Source organism: Brachycentrus maculatus, unplaced genomic scaffold (assembly GCF_059751285.1).
Source record: "Brachycentrus maculatus isolate JH-2025_06_01 unplaced genomic scaffold, ASM5975128v1 h1tg000397l, whole genome shotgun sequence".
Classification (NCBI taxonomy): Eukaryota; Metazoa; Arthropoda; class Insecta; order Trichoptera; family Brachycentridae; genus Brachycentrus; species Brachycentrus maculatus.
Window position 1 is genome coordinate 25,001 of NW_028281146.1, and position 22,062 is coordinate 47,062.

Below are 22,062 nucleotides of genomic sequence, written 5' to 3' on the forward strand. Positions count from 1 at the left end.
TGGAAGAGGCGACGAATGTTTGCAAGGACAGAGTGGTGTGGCGCTCTATTCTCTCTGCCTACCCCTGCGGGGAAGCGGCGTGGTGGTTAGTTAGTTTTTTTTAAAAAAAATAAGATTTTTAGTATTATTTTTTGACATCTCATCAAAGATGAAGAAGAATATGGAAGTCTGGGCATTTACGGGGCTTACGACCGTCATAGGCTGGTTTGAGTGATCACTTTACACACGTGTAACATTCACCAATTCTACCCATTATTGACAACCACACTACTCAAATTCTTGGAAGTTCTATATATATGAACCAATTTAGAAACCTTGTTCATGAATCACTAGAACTTCACTAGAGACATCTATTGGTGAGATGTAAAGAAGCTTTTTATTAAGCAGAAACTCTTATATTAGTATGTGAGATCCGAATCCTGGATTATAATCACACACATGAGAAACGCCAGAAAATACCATTTTCATTTTTATTATTAAGCTTATAATTTGACCAGATAATTTATTTACAACATTTTGAGTGTGTCCAAATACTTGTTCACAAAATCTGGATTATCTCCAATTACAGGAGTTATTTTCATATTATTTTTTGACATCTCATCAAAGATGAAGAAGAATATGGAAGTCTGGGCATTTACGGGGCTGACGACCGTCATCGGCTGGTTTAAGTGATCACTTTACACACGTGTAACATTCACCAATTCTACCCATTATTGACAACCACACTACTCAAATTCTTGGAAGTTCTATATATATGAACCAATTAAGAAACCTTGTTCTACTTTTCTTCAAAATGCAAAAACAACACTTTCTGCCCTGTAGCAGGTAAATATTAAGTTAAAAGCATGCCTCTTTTGCCGGGATATAGTACATTTTCTGGGCATTCTGAAAACATGTACAACTGAAAATCGACGATTTTTGATTTATGACGTTCTTGAAAGGAGTGAGGATATATAATAAAATACAACCCAGTCAGGCATCCAAAATGAACGAACTGAAAAAATACTTTATGGAACGATATATATGTAGTGATTAGTCATATTTTCTCATTTGTTTCCTTTAAACATGCTTCTAACCTTATGTTTTTTTTTTATATCTATTTACTATACCCGTTTATTATTTCATATTTTATATTTTGAGCTGTGTAAGTTTTGTTTATTTTTTAATTTTTTTTGTTGAACTTTCTTATTTGTGTTTCAGTCTAAAAACTAACTAACTAACCATCACGCCGCTTCCCCGCAGGGGTAGGCACAGAGAATCGAACGCCACACCACTCTGTCTTTGCAAACATTCTTTGCCTCTTCTACATTCATGCATCTCCTCATACATACCCGACGATTATTACGACTCCTGACCCGGCCGCTTTCAAGTATTCGACATACCTGATTGTGCCAAGTTTTCCTCGGTCTTCCTCTGCTTCTTTTTCCAACTACATTCGCCTCAAAAATTTATTTAACCGTTCTTTCTTCACTCATACGTTCCACATGTCCAAACCATCTCAACACACCTTTCTTAATTTTATCGATAATGCTTATCTCAGCCTTACATTCTTTCCTTATTTCATCATTCGAACATCTATCAAACATTGTTTTGCCACACATTCGTCTGAGGGATCGCATTTCGACTGCATTCAGTCTTCAGTCTTGTTAACCTTAATCCCATGTCCCAAAATGCGAAATGGAAATTACTCATCGGGCATATTATATATATATGACCTTTGTATTTAATATGTTTTCAAAATAGTAAATAAATAAATTTTTTCACTCATTCGATTCACACGCCCAAACCATCTCAACACACCTTTCATAATTTTATCGATAATGCTTATCTCAGCCTTTTAAAAGTGACATTTTCTTTAAATAATTATTTATTTGTTTTTTTTTTCAGAATTGGAAAAATACAACATTTAAACAAATACGATTCCGTTCGGTAAAATCATATTAAAATAAATATTTACTTTAAATTTATCAATAATAATCATTTCATTTCTTACTTTTAAACTTTTGTGTGTTGGATTTTGACTAAGTGCCTTTTTGTGTGATACTCTTCGCGTGATATTAAAAAATTATATTAATATGGTTTATATTTAAATAAGTGATATATTTGAACTTGGTGTTATAAATCGAATTCTGATAATTGTTTGGTCGAGGAAAATCGAATGCCAATAATTGGTTTGTCGAAGAAAATCGAATGCCGATAATTGGTTGGTCGAGGGAAATCTAATGCCAATAATTGGTTAGTCGAGGATAATCGAATGCCAATAATTGGTTGGTGGAGAAAAATCGAATGCCGATAGTTGGTTGGTCCAGGAAAATCGAATGCTGATAATCGGTTGCTTGCGGAAAACCGAATACCATGGCATCTGATAATGACGACAATTGCAACGACGATATATCGCATCCGTTTATCAATTACGCGTAAGTACCTACCAATTTTTTTATAATATCGCTCACTCCTTTCGAGAACGTCATAAATAAAAAAAACTTGATTTTTCAGGAGAACATTTTTGAAGTTTAAAAATATAATACAATGTATTTAAAACAAATATTAAGCCACTTTTTGAACTTTTTATTGTGCAACAGACCTTTTTAGGTAAAACCTGAAGCTTTTTTCTCCATTTTAAAAAATATTTAGTATATTTAAAAAATGATTAAACAATACCTTTTTTTCAAAATGCAAAAACAACACTTTCTGCCCTGTAGCGGGTAAATATTAAGTTAGAAATATGCCTCTTTTGTTGGGATATAGTACATTATCTGGGCATTCCAAAAACATGCACAACTGAAAATTGACGATTTTTGATTTATGACGTTCTTGAAAGGAGTGAGCGATATCATGTTTTATTAAGTTTATTTAAATGATTCATTTAAAGATTTGGCGTTTATTTTGTAGAACACCTTTAAAAGTTATGTATAAAATGTTAAAATCAAACACTTGATCAATCAAATACTGATTTTTGAGGGAACTAAAATGCATTTTATTTAAAAAAAAAAACACATCAAATAAAATTTGCGACAATTGTTTCGCCTTGTTTTGGCATTTTGACAGACATTCGTTTGATTTTTTTTGTGTTTTTTACAATAAAATATAATTCAGCAGACTCGAAAAATATAAGTGATTTTTTTACTGTAATATTTATTCAATACTACCATGGACTGGTACCTGAAGCGGAGGGCTGATCACCTTTCTTTCCTTCATGTGTAAACGATCAAGATAACACAGCGTTTATGACACAGTGCCCTAAGCACCGTTGGGGTGCGGATAAGGGTTTTATTATTATATTTTTAGACTCGAAAAATCAGTGTTTTAGTTTTGTATTTAATATTTTTTTTCTTCAAATGTGTATTGAATTGGTACCAACATGTGAAAACAATTCAAGACCATTACATGTATTTTATTTTAATTTATTAAATATATACCTACCATATTTTTTCTATAATTTAATTCATTTGCTAAACATTTCTACTTTTGACAATCTTTAAATTAGTAACGCTGCTGTCTCCAATAAAGAGACTAAGCTCTTGTGCTTGTAGAGGGACTTACATTTATAAATTATTGTTCATGTTTGTGAGTGATATACTTTTTATTTTTGATTGCATTATAATATATAATGTAAACATGTAAAATATGTAAGGTATTTAATTTATTTTTATAATTTTAATGCGTTCAATTATTTTTATATGTGTAGGAAGGTTACAACGATTAAAAAAAAACACTTCGTTTTTTACCACTTTTTTTCCACTCTCATAAATCAAAATTATTACACCTTGTTCCATATAAAGGCCAAATTATGAATTATCTTGAAAATTTAGAAATCCAAAAAAACCTAAATTCTAATAATAATTTATTAAATAATATATTTTTTCGAAATTCTTCACCTTTGCTTTCCATTTTTCCTTTGTTTTCAAACTCCGCCCCTTGACTAACCCCTTCCCCTTACTTTCCCCTCTCCTTATTCATAGAACAATTTTATATTTTATATTTCAGTTATTATACAGACCTGAATGATGGAAGTTTAACTTCTGAAACATGTAGTCTATAATAAAACTCGAGTGGTAAAAAACGAAGTGTTTTCTTTAATCATTGTAACATGTCTTACCACAAAGTTAATGCCGAAACAATAAATAAAATGTAGGAAGGTTATTTAAGTATGTATTTGGTTCTTAAATATTTTAATTTCTGCTGGAATTGTTTGGTATTATAAAGTCAATTTTGTATGTCGAAGATAACCTTTCTTTAGATTCAAGTAATTTTCACCCTTTAAAAGTTGAAGAATTACTGTTTTAATATATTATTAGATTAAAACCAATATTTTTAGCTTTTCCACTTTTTTTATTTGAGCAGCGACCGGGTTTCGTCGTTACCGACATCATCAGACTGGTCTAATGATGACCAGTCTGATGATGTCGGTAACGACGAAACCCGGTCGCTGCTCAAATAAAAAAAGTGGAAAAGCTAAAAATATTGGTTTTAATCTAATAATATATTAAAAATGCAATTCCATCACGAAGTGTCAGTGGATAATATAAATCTAATTGCTCTTTTTTTTTTAAAAAATTGGTTTCTACTTTTGAGAGTTGGAATTTTGAAAATAATAATTTTGTTGTATGGGTTTTTTAAATTTCTTTTAAAAATGACTTGAATGATTGTTCTCTGAACTGTTTTGATAGTTTAGAAAACTTAAAGCGTTGTCATAAGTATATTAAAAAAAAAAGTGACATCCTTGTAGGACCTCTACTGGACTCCGAGAAGGTGAAGCTCCTACCACCAAGACAGGTCGTAAGCTACATGACTCACGTAGGTCTTGAGAGTGAGCTATGATACAGAGGGAGGTCACCATATACCTAATATGGTCGCAGTGACATAAGGGATGCAAGACCCCTTGATCTCATAATAAAAAATAATTTAAAAAAAACTAACTAACCATCACGCCGCTTCCCCGCAGGGGTAGGCAGAGAGAATAGAGCGCCACACAACTCTGTCCTTGCAAACATTCTTCGCCTCTTCCACGTTCATGCATCTCCTCATACATACCCGCCGATTGTTACGACTCCTAACCTGTCCACTTTCAAGTATTTGGCATACCTGATCGTGCCATGTTTTTCTCGGTCTTCCTCTGCTTCTTTTCCCACCAACATTCGCCTCATAAATTTGTTTTACCGTTCTTTCCTCACTCATTCGTTCCACATGTCCAAACCATCTCAACACACCTTTCTTAATTTTATCGATAATGCTTATCTCAGCTTTGCATTTGCATTCCTTCCTTATTTCACTATTCGCACATCTATCATACATCGTTTTGTCGCACATTCTTCTGAGAGATCGCATTTCGACTGCATTCAGTCTACCTTCATCCTTATTTTGCCAACTCCATGTTTCACTTCCATACATTAGAGTTGGAACCAGGACTCCGTTGTGCACTGCCAGTTTAGCTTCCGCTGATAGGTGAAAAATAATAAAAATTAGTATAATATATAAGAATAAGTACCAAGCCCATAGGGCTAATATTGGTCGTCCCTTCCGGCCTTGCATACTATAAACACCATTACACTCGATACTTTATTAGCGAACGATTTTGATTAGAAGCTTTAAGTAATGTTCCTTGCCGGGATTCGAACCGATAACGCCGCGCTGTGTCGCTTAATGCGTTACCGATAAGCCGAGCACTAACCACGTTAGCTAATCACGAATTGGCATACTTCAAATTCTCCCCTTTCGCGCTATGCAATATAAGGCCAACCGCAAACCGACGGTTTAGCGTGTGGAATTCAAACGGGGTTTTCGGTAGATTAAAGTTAAACGAGCGTTCGGTGACCGTCGCAAAGTTTATTGACTGTGTTATTGTTGAGGTATGTATCGGTTCAGATGAATAAGGGATAAGTTATTACTAGTGCATTGGTTTACTTGAACCTCTTTTCTCCTAAGATGGTCGGAGAATGTACCCACTAGTCGTGTGATCTAAAATAATAGAAAAATATTTGATTAAAATTTGTGAGGCGAATGTGGTTGGTAATAGAAGCAGATGAAGATCTGGAAAAACTTGACATTATCAAGTGTTTCAAATACTAGGGCTTGGTTAGGTCAGGAGTCGGAATTATTGGCGGGTATGTGTGAGGAGATGTATGAATGTGGAAGAGGCGAAGAATGTTTGCAAAGACAGTATAGAACGCCACAAAGTTTGTGGCGTTCTATTCTCTCTGACTACAGCGTGACGGTTAGTTAATTAGTTGGTTTGTAAGTTAAAATCTCAAAACAGCTTTCTTAATTTTATCGATAATGCTTATCTCAGCTTTGCATTCCTTCCTTATTTCACAATTCGATCATCTATCATACGTTGTTTTGCCGTTCATTCGTCTGAAGGATCGCATTTCGACAGAATTCAGTCTACCTTCACCCTTTTTTTACAACTCCATGCTTCAGTTACATGTATTAGGGTTAGAGCCAGGACTCCGTTGTGTACGGCCAGTTTAGCTTTCGCTGATAAATTTGATCCTAATATGAACGTAATATTGTTTGCTCATTAAAGTGCAGTGTTTCGCCAACTCAATAGAATTGTTTTATGATAGAAAAAAGTTTTGGCTTTTTTAAAATAAATACTTCATAAGTACTTATTTTTTTTTTCAAAAATTTAAGTAATATTATATAACCACTCACCGAGATGTGTACCGGTTTCGAGACGTACCCGTCTCTTCGTCAGGACAAACACTACCACACACTACCATAGCACTATTTACACACTTAAAACTACACAAAATGTTTGACACATGCGATTTTTGGTTGACCCGAAGACCAACATGCACTAGGGGTTGCAGCACAAACATGCATTAAGAGCCGAGGTAAAACATGCACTGCATGTTTTTTGCATCTATGTTAGTGATTGTCCTGACGAAGAGACGGGTACGTCTCGAAACCGGTAGACATTAAAATCTCGGTGAGAGGTTATTTACTAATATTACTAACATTTTTGTAAAAAAAAGTAAATTTGACTAACCACAAAGTAAATGCTTTAAATATTAAAAATATTGAGAATAAATAATTCATGGCTGAAGAGAAGCACGGGTGTACCGAAAATGGAAAGGTAACAAGATATAATTAAGTTTAATAGCTTTCTGTCCTTTCGTTGGTCAGTGTGCTCAGTCGGGAATCGAACCCGGGATGTCTCCCAAGACACACGTTGAGAACAGTTTTTTCTCCGTATTATTGCCCTAACGACCTTTGCAATGTCACATTTTTGAGTCTTTTCGAGACCTCGAAAGCTCTATGCTCGAATTCGTACTCCAATATACATACGTTTCATTCATTCAAACCTTTATCCTCACCCCAATGGTGCATAGGGCACTGCTTCATACAAACGCGGTGTTATCTTGATCATTAACACACGAAGGGAAGGTGATCAGCCCTCCGCTTCAGGCACCAGTCCAGGGTAATATTGAATAAATATTATTGTGAAAAATCATTTATATTTATTAGACCCCCTCTGGGAATCGAACGCGCTGACTATTACACTACGGAGGCGGACGTAGGTATATACATACGTAGCCAATATTATTTGACCCTCATCCCTACTCGAATGGTGCAAAGGGCACATGATTGGATCGACGTGACGTTAATTTAACTAAAAATAAAACAACGTTTTTGAGTGTGTCCAAATACGTGTTCACAAATCTGAATTATCTCCTATTATAGACGTTATTTTTCATATTACTTTCTTGACATCTCATCTTCTGATGAAGACGAATATGGAGGTCTGAGCATTTACGGGGCTTATGTTCTACTCGACATTGTCAGCACTGAGATCGCTTATTTAGTAAGTCGATATTCATGTCGTGGTGTGTCCCTATTTTCACACATTTTGTGTTTGACTTGAGCTTTGATCTTTCCCTTTTCCCCTTTTCCTCCCTCCCGCCCCTCTTCCAGGTATTTATATTAAATTACACATCGCTCACTCCTTTCAAGAACGTCATAATTAAAAAATTGACAATTTTCAGTTGTACATGTTTTTGGAATGCCCAGAAAATGTACTGTATCCCAGCGAAAGAGGCATATTTTATCTTAATATTTACCCGCTACAAGGCATAAAGTGTTGTTTTTGCATTTTGAAGAAAAAGTATTGTTTAATTATTATTTTAAATATACTAAATATTTTTCAAATGGAGAAAAAAACCTTCAGGTTTCACCTAAAAAGATCTGTTGCACAGTAAAAATGAGTGGCTTGATATTTATTTTTAATACATTTTGTTATATTTTTAAACTTTAAAAACGTTCTCCTGAAAAATCAAGTTATTTGATTTATCACGTTCTTGAAAGGAGTGAGCGATATGTAATTGGAATGTATGTATAAACCAATACCTGTTTTTTGTTACTCATTAATGTAAATGTATTTATGTAACTATAAAACTTCCAAATAAAATATAATAAAATAAAAATTAAATAATAGTAATGGTCGAATGATCTCCAACATTGGGGCCGCTACAAAGAAATTTCCAAAGAACAAAGTCTTTAATGGACTCATTGATATTCGGATCACTTGTTGTCACTGAATTCAATACCAAGGGTCGAAGTACGTCATCCTCTAACCCGCTAAGCTCGACGACTCCGCTCACATTTCGGCGACCTTAGAATTAATTGTCACCCGATTTTCGATTGCCGTTCACTGTGTAGCTTTGCCGGACTGTGATAAAAAGCAAAAAACCGCGTCCTCGAATACCATTGAAGTGCATCGTAATCGCATAAATGCACCGTCAAATGTGATCGGAATGGGCTTTAATGATTTCTAAGATGACGTTTTGAAAATTCATTAGTATTACCACGTTTTCTGGACTTAAAATTACAGTAAACCCCCCTATAACGTTGAGATACGTACCGCGTTGAGACGATAGAAATGAGAGGGTAAATATTTTAAAATTCAATTCAATTCAATATTATTAATATTTAAAGCGTTTACTTTGTGGTAACAATCGGCGGGTATGCATGAGGAGATGCATGAACGTGGAAGAGGCGAAGAATGTTTGCAAAGACAGAGTGGTGTGGCGTTCTATTCTCTCTGCCTACACCTGCGGGGAAGCGGCGTGATGGTTAGTTAGTTTTTTACTTTGTGGTTGGTCATTTTTCCTTTTTTTTACAAAAATGTTTGTAATATTAGTAAATAACCACTCACCGAGATATTTATTTCTACCGGTTTCGAGACGTTTCCGTCTCTTCGTCAGGACAATCACTACCACAGCATGCAAACAATACTACCCTTAACTACCATAGCTGATGCGGAATGCATCGAAAAACGTGTCACAATAGATTTTTAAGAAATAGTTGAATTTACCAAGTAAAACTTAATTACAAATTAAATTTAGTTACTTTTGTATAGTTTTATATTTGTATGTATGTAAGAGTACCTACAACATTTTGAGTGTGTCCAAATACTTGTTCACTAATCTGGGTTATTTCCAGTTATAGGAGTTATTTTTCATATTATTTTTTGACATCTCAACAAGAAGAATATGGTAATCTAAATAAAATAGTTTCTGCTCAGTAAAAAGCTTCTTTCATCTCACCAATAGATGTCTCTAGTGAAAAATCTAGTGATTCAAGCACAATATTTCAAAATTGGATCATATATTTGAAATATAGAACTTGAGTAGTATATTTGTCAATCAAGGGTAGAATTGGTGAATGTTACACATGTACACGTGATTACTCAAACCAGCCTATGACGGTCGTAAGCTCCGTAAATGCCCAGGCTTCCATATTCTTCTACATCTATGTTGAGGTGTCAAAAAATAAAATGAAAATTATTTTTCACTCATTTTTTTGATTGTATTATTCCAGACAGGTTGGTCGTTAATTGCATGACATATTTAGCTATGCCTGTATGTCCTAACATGCACCAATCGTGGATAATGGCAGCAACAACATCCTGCCGTTGTCGTCGGGATGCATTTCAGATGCGGTACTGCAATCCCGGTGCAGTTTATAGCTCACACGTTGGTCAAATATAAATTTGCAATAAGCGCTCCATAATTGGACGTCGAATTGACGCTAGGCCGGGTTTACATCGAGCCATCAACTGACTTCAAACAAGATGACAAGGTAGTGCTATTGTTTAAATTGATTTTTATGTCAGTACAGCGCTGTTGCGTCAGTGCTGCCTTTTATATTCCTGGTTTAAACTCCGGAAATCCGAAATCCCAGGAATTCGGAACAAGATTTTGAATAAAAATATTTGTGGGGAAACAAATTAAAAAACATACGCGAAGACTAGCCATTTTTTATTACATAAAAGTATTATTATGAAACCTAATATTGCTTTAAAATAATTCAAAAGTTCAAAAAGTATTCTTCGAACCCCAATGGTGCATAGGGCACTGTATCATATAAACGTAGTGTTATCTTGAGCATCATTAACACATAAAGGAAAGGTGATCGGACCTATGTTTCAGGTACCAGTTCAAGGTTATATTGAATAAATATTAGAGTGAAAAAAATTCTTATATTTATTTCGTTTTATTAACTTTTCTAAAGTTTAAACCATCATATCTCCCTTACTTGTCTACAGATTTCAATAGTAATGTTACCGATAGTCTTGTGATTTTTCATATTAATATATTAGCCAATAATAACACATCATGAGAATGATCCGATCCCTTAATGAAAAGTGTCGGGTTGTGGTTAGTGTCGCGGACTCGTAAGTCAGAGTTTTTCGGTTCGAATCCACTCTACTACAATTTGGTAACTATTTTTAATAATAAGCCGCTTAGGCTCATAGAAATAATATGAAATTGAAATATTTGTGTAAATAATAAAAACACAACATTGAAAGCTGTCCCACCGCATGCCCAGATCCGATAAAGAAGAATTTAGGCTTCCTGACAGATCTGCTCTTGCAAAGTATTTAAAAAATAATCCAAGTTGCGAAATTTATTGAAAATGTGAAACAATATACAATTTTTATTCCGATTTACTGTGAATTTACATTTAAAAGCTTTCAATATAACTGTCACTGGCAATCTAAATATATACAAGATTGTAAATCCGTCACCAAATTTTCTAGAAGTACCCCGGTGTAGGCAGTGAAAGGGATTAGTATTACGTTCAATTAGTCAGCTAGATCCGACTCCGACCCGACGCTGGCCGGTACACAGACGCCCACAACCCCGACCAGTGCAGCAGACAGACACGGAACAGTGCAAAGTCATTTACAGATAATGGTCAGTCATTGCATTTCCACTCAACCATTATTCAACCATAAAAACACAAATATTTATCTTTAAAAAAAATAAAACAATATAGGTCAGTGCTGACTTCTACATTCGCCTTAGTCAGTTCTCGGCTCCAGTACTGGCGTCAGTAACTGACTCGATGTATACCCTGCCTTGTCTCCGAGTGTGCAGAGGTCGTCGACTGACTTTGGTCCGAGGAACCCAGTGTCTGACGGACGTCTAGCTAGCTCCTTAAGGACACCAAATGTATTTTCGAGTCAGCTGATTAGCATTCGCGATGAAATATTCGCATTTTTATTGCTGCATTGTTGATTGGTGGTCGAATTGTGTAGCTACGTGCTAGCTGGCTTGCAACTACACAGGTTCATACGTCATTTCCCGCTCTTGGTACTTGCAGAAGCCCTATGTAACGCTAAATGAAATATTCATTTCAATTTATTTTTATTTTCAATTAACATGTGCATTACAAACTAAAAAATTTAAAGCGTATACATTAAATACATACAAAAATCGAAAATATGCAAGAACTATTGCTAAAGGTGTAGAAGAATCCCGCTTCGGAAAACTCCTTCAGACACATGGAACAGATCAATATGTGTATTCCAATAAAATATGTCCATGTAGTTTAGGGTCGTCTTCTGTAGTTTGTGCCTTTGCACATATCTTCCGCAATCGTAAGGAGCAGGCCTGGGTGTTTTATTTATATTATGGCCTATCCATTCGGCTTGTTTATTTATAATTATCTAGACTCCCCAGCCATGTTTGATACCTTGTTGTTCCCCACACGTTCTGACCGATGAATCCCTACAATGTATGAGTTCCAAATATTTGAGTAGTGTGGTTGTCAATCATGGGTAGAATGGTCAATGTTACACGTGTGTAAAGTGACAACTTAACCACCGTATAAAAGGTTATAAGCCCTATAAATACTTAGCCTTTCATATTCTTCTTCATCTACGTATGTTGAATTTTTTTTTAAATAACTCCTAAGTGGATAAAACCCGGATTTGTGAACTAGTATTCCGACACAATTAAAAATGTTGCGAATTTATCGTATATATCGCTCACTCCTTTCAACAACGTCATATATCAAAAATCGTAAATTTTTAGCTGTGCATGTTTTTGGAATGCCCAGAAAATGTACTTTATCCAGCAAAAGCGGCGTATTTTTAACTTAATATTTACCCGCTACAGGGCAGAAAGTGTTGTTTTTGCATTTTGAAGAAAAGGTATTGTTTAATATTTTTCAAATGGAGAAAAAACATTTAGGTTTTACCTAAAAAGATCTGTTGCACAGTAAAAAGTTCAAAAAGTGGTTTGATATTTATTTTTAATACATTTCATTATATTTTTAAACTCTAAAAACGATCTCCTGAAAAATCCTGTTTTTTGATGCATGACGTTTTTGAAAGGAGTGAGCGAATATTAAAAAAAAAAACATTGCTTCCAACAAGGGTCACAACCCTAAGTAATGAGGAGTAAGGCGGAGAACAATTGAAAAAATATAAAAATGTTAAAGATAATATGTATAAATCAAAAGTACTTAAATCTTTGGTTTGATTTCCTTGCTTTCGTTTAATTAACAATCAACATGACTCTTCAGAATCTGAAGCAGTGCCCTATGCACCATTGGGTGCGGACACCGACGAAGAATCACCTCAAACTAGGCCTCGAGATGGCTCTTCCGACCTTCGGTGGTTCGGGGAGCCGGCCGCGTGGCGGCGCTAGTGTCGCCCGCGGAATACTAAACTGTGTGAGGGTAAGCAGTGCTGTTCAAATGGGGGTTCGTGAGATAAATAATTGAAAATATATCTACAACATTTTAAGTGTGTGCAAATACTTGTACACAGATTACAATTCTGGAGTGGTTTTTATAATTTGATATCTCAACATAGATGACGAAGAATATGGAAGTCTGGATATTTCCAGTGCTGATGAGGTGTCAAAATGTATAAATAACGCCCAAGTGGAAAAAATCAAATTTGTGAACAAGTATTTGGACATACTCAAAATGTATTTATTTATCAACGGCATTACTGCATTTTCAAAAAAAATAACATAGAAGTTAGAAATTAATATAGATTGCACAGAAAATAATAATAAATGATTTATAATAATAAACAAACATAACTGGCCAAATAAAAAGATACAAAAAAAACGAATTATGTTTTCAGACGTTTCCCAGTATGTGAAAATAATCCGGGGTTCGGATCTTGCGTGCAAATAAAAGGGTATCTGCCAAATGAAAGCTTTCCTCAATCCAACATAGATATGTGAACTCTGAAGAGAACAATGTACTGAGTCATGAGATTGGTCAATATATCTAGGAGTTCCAAAAATTTGAGTAGTGTGGTTGTCAATCATGGGTCATCACCATCAAATTAAGAAAGGTGTGTCGAGATAGTTTGGGTATGTGGAATGAAATGCGGGAAAATCGTAAAACAGATTTATGATGCGAATGTTGTCAAAAATAGAAACAGAAGAAGACTGTTGAAAACTTGGCATGATCGAGTATTTCAAATACTTGAATGGTAAGGTCAGTAGTTGGAGTAATCGGCGAGTATGTGAGTATGAGTAGGAGATGCATGAATATGGAAGAGATAAAAGGTTGTTCGCCAAGACAGAGTGTTGTGGCATACAATTCTATCTGCTTATCGCTGCGGGGAAGCGGCTTGATGGTTTGTTGTAAGCAATTATGTGTATCCGCCTCCGTAGTGCGGTCAGCACGCTCGGCTATCGTACTGAAGGTTGCAGGTTCGATTCTCAAGGGGGGGGGGTCAAATATATATAAGTGTTTTTATCACTCTAGTATTTATTCAATACTACCCTGGACTGGTGCCTGAAGCAGAGGTCTGATCACCTTTCCTTCACGTGTTAAAGATAAAAATAAAACTACGTTTACATGATGCAGTGCCCTATGCACAATCGGGTGCGGATTAGAGTTAGAAGAAAAATTAAATGTAAAAAAAAGTCCGTTTAGAATCTTGAATCAGGAATTGGAGTCTGTCAAAAGCCCACTCCACAATGATAATTGCGAAAGTAATATCTTCGTTTACGGACGATTAATAAATAACGTCATGCTCCGATCGATAATAATTGGACAAAAAATACATTTTTTTAATATCAATATAATATTTTGCCGCTAATTGTCGCCGCTTGACGTCGCATGTCGTGGATGTCGCGACAAAAAGCGTCCGCCGCCTCCGCGGACGACCGTCCGTGCCTCGAATATCGATCCATCTCTGGTCGACACTCAATCAGACTCTAGACCGAGTACCTACTCGCCTGAGTGTGTAGGTACCTGCTGTGAACGGCACATCTCTAGCGAGAGTGCTATTGTATTACAAGACAACAACTATATAAGAAATATTAAGAGAACATGATAGTGAAGCGAGTGTTTTTGCCAAGAATTTTCACTCATAAATTACATGAAATTATCTCTCTCTCTCTCTCTCTCTCTCTCTCTCTCTCTCTCTCTCTCTCTAACCCTTATCCGCACCCCAATGGTGCATAGGGCACTGTATCATGTAAACGCAGTGTTATCTTGATCGTTAACACATGAAGGAAAGGTGATCAGCCCTCCGCTTCTGGTACCAGTCCAGGGTAATATTGATTAAATATTAGTGTGAAAGAATCACTAATATTTATTTGACCCCCCCTGGGAAACGAACCCGGGACCTCCAGAACGGTAGCCGAGCGTGCTGACCATTACGCTATGGAGGTGGACATGAAATTATAGTAACTTTAAACATAAAGAGTAAATCCACTCACAAGTCGGCAAAGGCTATGAAACTTAAAAAGTTGAAGCCTGAGAAGGGACATGATAAACGGTGTTGCATAAGCCGTAGCTAGATTTCAGAGTCACTTGGACGTTAGGTTTTTCATAAAAAAAATATAATTTAAAGCGTATACATTAAAATACATACAAAAATCTAAAATATGCAAGAACTATTGCTAAAGGTGTAGAAGAATCCCACTTCGGAAAACTCCTTCGGACACATGGAGCAGATCAATATCCAATGTGTATTGTTCAACATAGCGGTAGCTCTTCCTACAGTCATAACCATCAGCAGGTTGGTCCTGTGTATAGGAATGTGAAACAATCTATGTCTACGCTGTCTTAGGTAACTATCGGGAACATACAGACCAATGCTCCGGATAATTTCAGGATTATCGATCATACCGCGCAACAATCGAAAAAAATGCGAAAAAATCTATCAAGTCTCTCGCAACACCGTGTAAGATCCGCTAATTCCTACTTTCAATGAAATGATTGAATAAGTTTTTAAAAAGAAACACATACCTATAAAAAATAAAATACACCTCAGTATTATTACTGACGACAAATCGAATTAAAAAAATGCCGATTTCTCGGAACGCGCTTCCCTACATCCATCAAAATATACTTTTCCTTTCCTGGTAACACCGGCATCAAAAATTCAGTAAATTCCTTCCCACAAAGTTACCGACCGAGTGGCAACACTGCGCTCATAACATTTTTTTTATCTTTTCGCGGAATATTCTCTTTCAGATTTCAAACACGATCGCGTTCTGAAAACATGTGTGATCATTTTTTGAAGCGATCGCGCCGATATGAGTTCTTTATTATTATTTATGTTCTCGGTAATGCTGAACTTCGATATAAGTCGCTTGTTGAACCAATACTGTCTTTATTTACGAAAACTTGACGTTTTTAACTATAAAGTGCTTAATAAAACCAGCAGACGTACGCTGGTTCTCAAATTTGGAGCTGAAATTACTGATTAACAATGTTTATTTTTGTGTTCCTGAGGGAGGTGTATCATTTTGTTTTAAATATACAAAGTATATAATATATATATATATATATATATATATATATATATATATATATATATATATATATATATATATATATATATATATATATATATATATATATATATATATATATATAAAACCCTTATCAGCACCCAAATGGTGCATAGGGCACTGTCATATAAACGTAGTGTTATCTTGATCGTTTATATATATGAAGGAAAGGTGATCAGCCCTCCGCTTCAGGTACCAGTCCATGGTAATTTTGAATAAATATTACAGTGAAAAAATCACTAATATTTATTTTACCCCCCTTGGGAATCGAACCCGGAACCTCCAGAACGGTAGCCGAGCGTGCTGACCATTACACAACGGAGGCGGACGAAGTATAAGTATATAATAATTAAAAATAAAATACAAAATATGCACATCAAACGACAAAATATAGAAATGACTTATTTTTTATAGTACAAAATTCTTTAATTTAACAAATCTAATATTTTTTCTCTTAATTTAATAGAATATTGATTTCTCTTAATTTAACAAGGGGCTCTCGCGAGCCCCTCCGAGCCCCCTGGGCGCGCCTGCAGCCCACCGCTGCACATACGTTTACATAAATACACGCTTGTATATGTACAGGTAGATAAGATATAAAATAAGATAAAATAATAAGATAGAAAATAATAAGTGGACATCACCGATGATTACACCAGAAGTAGTATACAAGTACACCCTCTTAACAACAAAAAAACACCCCCCTTAAACACTGTTTCCTTCCAAAATACACATAGGCGCTTTCAACACCATTAGTCTAAACAAAAATTTACTAAAAAACACAATTTACATTAAATTGAGCGTTTCGGACCGGATGCACATCCCTTTCTCGGAGTCGGACACCTGGGAAGCGTTTTACACCGTCAAATTATATTGAAATTAGTACAGGAACTAGACATTTTCCTATCTACGTTTCTCTGCGTGAACATAGAGCTTGAGTTGGAGATGGTTTTGCAATTAAAAGGAGAAGAAACGAGTTGACGGAAGTAAAGATACATACATTAATTATTGTGTAGCTGAACCAAGGTGTATTAGGTGAATGCGTTAAGTCAAAATGCGATTTAAAAAAATATGTAAAATGTTGAGTTATATATCCAAATTTAAACACGGTTGTTGGATTGAATTCTTCTTTTATTTACATATATATCATAATATATGGTGCGTAAAAAATATTTTAATATATTTTTTAAACTACTTTCTATTCAATAAATCTATTCTTATCAAAACCATTTATGAAAAATATTTAGACGAAAAACTAATTTCTTCAATAAAAAAATTTGTGAATTGTACCCTGGACTGATACCTGAAGCGGAAGGCTGTTCACCTATCCTTCATATGTAAAAAACCATCATGATAACACTGCTTTCATATGATGCAGCAGTGCCATATGCACAACCGGGTGCGGATGAGGGCTTTGAAAAAGTTGAGATGGTTTGGGCATGTGAATCGAATGAGTGAAGAAAACATAGTAAAACAAATTAAGCAAGTGCGGTTGGTAATAGAAGCGGAGGAAGACTGAGAAAAAAAACTTGGCATGATCAATCCTTTCAGATACTTGATTATGCCAACTTGAAAGTGGTCAGGATGGAATAATCGGAGTATGTGTGAAGAGATGCATGCATGTGGAACAGGCAAAGATTGTTATGTTTACTTTTACAAAAAATATATTTAAAAAAAACTGCAGTATTTGTTAGGCTTCTTCGTTCTTTTTAATTAGCGGGTCATTCATCGATCAAAGGTACATTACGGCTGTCCAAATTTAAAACACAGTAAGGGACATTTTTTTATAGTACGTTTTTTTTGCATTTATGGATTAAATAGACTCTACTTAGTCCGAAAATGCAAAAAAAACGTACTACAAAAAAAAAGTCCCTTACTGTGTTTTAAATTTGGACAGCCGATTACCTCTTCCTTTATTTGTGAAGTTAATATTAGCGGATATCATAAAATAAATCGTTGTGAAAAATCTCCTAAAAATGACTTATATCGTTTTCGTAGTACGCCAGGAATAATTACAAAAATGTATAGAGGTACTTTCCGATTGCTTACATGTTGTGAAATGGACATTTTAATGGAAAATACTTGTAATGTGTTTTTAACTCGTTAAATTTATCCGCCCCCTCAGCGCTGTGGTTAGCACGTTAGGCTACCGCGCTGAAGGTCCCGGGTTCGATATATTTCAACATTGATTTCCTAATCTAAATATATGTCAAAATGCGATCTCTCAGACGAATGTGGAATGCCAGGTCAGGAGTCGAAATAATCGGCGGGTATGTACGAGGAAATCCATGAATGTGGAAGAGGCGAAGAAAGGTTGCAAAGACAGAATAGTGTGGCGTTCTATTCTCTTTACTTACTTCTATGCGGAAGTAGCGAGATGGTTTATTAGTTTGTTATATACAATGTTGAAATGTGTAGAATTTTGTAAAATGTTCTCTCCGCACGAGAAAACTCAGTGAGGGCCGTACATTACTATAATCTGTAATTTGTAATTGTGTATTTAAATAAAATGAAATAGAAGCAGAGGAAGTTCGAGGAAAACTCGGCATGGTCAAGTCATTCGAACGCTTTGCTGACTTGTTTAAAAGCAACCGTTATTTAATTCGGATTTTTGATTCTATCCCCACGTCTGCGCCAAAAGGATTTAATAAAAAAAGTATTTGAATAAATAAATAAAAATAAAACGGGCCTAAAGGTTTCGCCGGTAGATAGGATTTATTTCCTGGTTTCGCCATAACTCTTCCCCTAACTGTTTTAAAAAACCAACTTGGCTAAAACGAAAAAGAAGAAAAAAGAAGAAAAAAGAAAAAAAGATATCGGGCAACACATCTTAGAAAAATGCAAAAATGTTCAACAATATCCCTGGTAGCAGTTCTTTAGCAAATGTACAGTAGGGTGTAAAAGTATCTACCCTACTTGCAGTTATTAAAAAGTTAAAAATGAGAAGTAATTGTTTAAAAAAATAGGATAACTTTCAAAACACAATTTTTCTGATTATTATTTCAAGGCGCTTTACAATAATAATAAACTATAATAAATCAGGAGCTTTATATTTAAATTGATTTTTGAACCTATATATTTAAATATATAAGTAAAGAGTGTTATTTTTTTAAATCTAAAAATTGTTAAGAATGATTTGGAGATTTATTTTAAGATTTCAAATTTGGTTATAAATTATATAAATTAATATACATAAATATGTATATATATATATATATATATATATATATATATATATATATATATATATATATATATATATATATATATATATATATATATATATATATATATATATATATATATATATATATATATATATATATATATATATATATATATATATATATTTATATATATATATGTATATATATATATATATATATATATATATATATATATATGTAGGTAAATTTTTGAACAAATCAATGAAAATTAAAGCAAAAAATTTTAATTTTTTAATGGATAATTTTTCATTCGCGTCTAGTACCCTCAAATGTCTTAATTTTTTTATGAAATAAATCTGAATCTTTGTTTTTAACAACTCTTATTTTTGGTTCTTTTTTCCGACCGGTTCTGACAAGCACCTTGCTATCCTCAGGGATGTACATGTACCAGGATATAAATATAGATATATGATGAAAAGAGAGTATAAATCCATCCCTAAAGATGACAAGGTGCTCGTCGAAACCAGTTGGAGAAAATGAATAGGAATTAAAGTGATTAAAAACAAAATGAAATTTAAAAAATATATAAGTATATACTTATGTATTTTTAACTCTTTACCTTTTAATAACTCCTTTGTTATTCATATATTGATTTCGAAGAAAAAAAAATTTTTTCAATACAAAAATTGTGTTTTAAGCAAATAATTCAATTGCGTCAAATGTTACCAGAATTCAAAGAAAATTAAATTAAGACACTTCTTTTTTCGACGTCTCAGAGGTATGAATAAGGCCCATGTTGAGTGGTATTTTTCTATGTTCGAATGTCGAAAACCAATATTGTCCCGTTTCGAAGTTGGCAAAAAGTGGTCCGAATTCTTCGACCAGTACTGTACACGTTGAGTTGTGTGCGTAATATACACTCCTCCTGTGTAGTAGTATAGAGTTACGTATTTTGTATTTATCCACGTTTAACTTCTGAGAAAATTGTTTTTTTCACGTTTCGTTCGTCTTTTTAAACCTCAGCAAGAAACCAGCATAAGAATTTACCGTTAAGTATTTTTATTAAAAAAAAATATATTATACGTTGATACCGGCATGTTTTTTTTATGATATTATCAAATTATTTTTTGGTCCAAATTTTGGTTGACTAGCTTTATTTTATATCACGATTTGAGTTTTGTTTTATGTATTAAATGCTTTAAATCAAATACCGAGTTTTTGAGTCTACTAAGTTGTATTTTATTATGGAAAAAAAAACATAAAAATCAATTTTGTGACAATTGTTTCGCCTAGTTATGGCATTTTTAAACGAATTTAAAGATTAAATGGACTGACAGTCCATATGTAGCTATACAATTCTAGGTTCTTAAGTAATAGTTTTAACATTTTTAAATAATAACAAAAAATCTATATAAGTACTAAAAAAAAAAAATTAAAATTACTTTCTATATTGACATTTCTTAGTGGAACTGCATTTTATTAAATAAAATAACAAAGTTACATTTTGGCATCTCAACATAGATAAAGAAGAATATGAAATTTTGTGTATTTACTGGGTTTATGACCTGTCATACGCTGGTTACGTGATCACTTTATACATGTGCAACATTCACCGTTCTACCCGTGATTGACAACCACCAACCAACCAACCAAATCTCATGACAATATACATACGAGTTTACGACACTCATCTATTGAGAAAGCTTTTATTTATCAGAACCCTTTTATTTGTACGCAAGATCCGAACCTCGGTTCATAAGCCAACCAGATTACAGGTCATAAGTCCTGTAAATAAGCCCCCCCCCTTTTTTTGGTTGGTTGGAAGATATTGCTTTTTAGCAATAAGCCCGCCAATGTATTTATCAGATTTAAGTTTTGTACTGACATTTCTTGGTGGAACTGCATCTTATAGAATAAAATAACAACTATGTATTTTTTTCCACATGAATTTTATTTGACCAGCAATTTTTTTATTTGACACTCTGTATATGAAGTTTAATTTAATAAATACCCAGTCTTTAATTTTCTTTTTCATCTTTGTTGAGATGTCAAAACGTAAAAATAACTAAAGCCCAAATTTATGAACAAGTATTTGGTTACACTCAAAATGTTTTGAGCTTATACATATGTAATAGTTTTTTACACAAATATTTTTCTTTACCAGTGACCGGATTTCTTGCTACTGCAAAGTTAAATAAGTCGCAAAGACAGACTGGTGTGGCGTCCTATTTTCTGTGCCTACCCCTGCGTGGAAGCGGCGTTATGCTTGAATAGTCGGTTATATAAGTAATCCTAATCATTCGGTTAAATACTCAAAAATTATTCTTCTTTTTACCTCGACTTTCGCTTTTATTATTCTGATCCGGCCATATATATCGGAATGTCTCCGCTATCGACTGTCGGCGAGTCGCGAGATGTCGCGTGGATTTATGCGCGTGCGCAACCTACGGCTGTGGACTTGCCTACCTATAACGTATATACATAATGTGTGTATCAATTCAATGCGCATGTGTGTGTATCCAAAAAACATACACACATGCATGCCTAGGTAAAATTCATCAAAATTTTCAGAAGGAAAGTACAGTTTTAAATTGATTCTCTGTGCACGCACGGTATCTCATAACTTATAGTCTTTGTAGACTGTTGGATCAGCTCTCCTCGTCCTCAGGTTGTTGGTCCTTCTATCATATACAATGTCATCTAGGTCATGTCTTCGAATCTTGTTATCTTTCTGTAGTATCCATATTTTTTTGGTCTTCCTCTATATGTCTTTCGAGAAAGATCCATGGCAATCCCCAGGTTTATAAAATGATCAGGTTATTTGCGTCTTA

The 22,062-nt window shown here is 34.3% G+C and overlaps 1 protein-coding gene across 2 annotated transcripts in view; it reads left to right on the forward strand.

Moving 5' to 3' along the window:
- The window catches only part of LOC148302911 (uncharacterized), a 171,552-nt gene that overhangs the window by 14,010 nt on the left and 135,480 nt on the right, over window positions 1-22,062 (forward strand). Inside the window, exon 2 of one of the 2 annotated variants that reach the window (XM_088270858.1) lies at window positions 1,888-2,417. The exons of the other annotated variant lie outside the window; for it this stretch is intronic. Within the exon in view, the coding sequence (XP_088126984.1) occupies window positions 2,356-2,417 (62 nt within the window). The 5' untranslated portion in view covers window positions 1,888-2,355. The remainder of the gene's footprint in view (window positions 1-1,887; window positions 2,418-22,062) is intronic. 2 annotated transcript variants of the gene reach the window in all.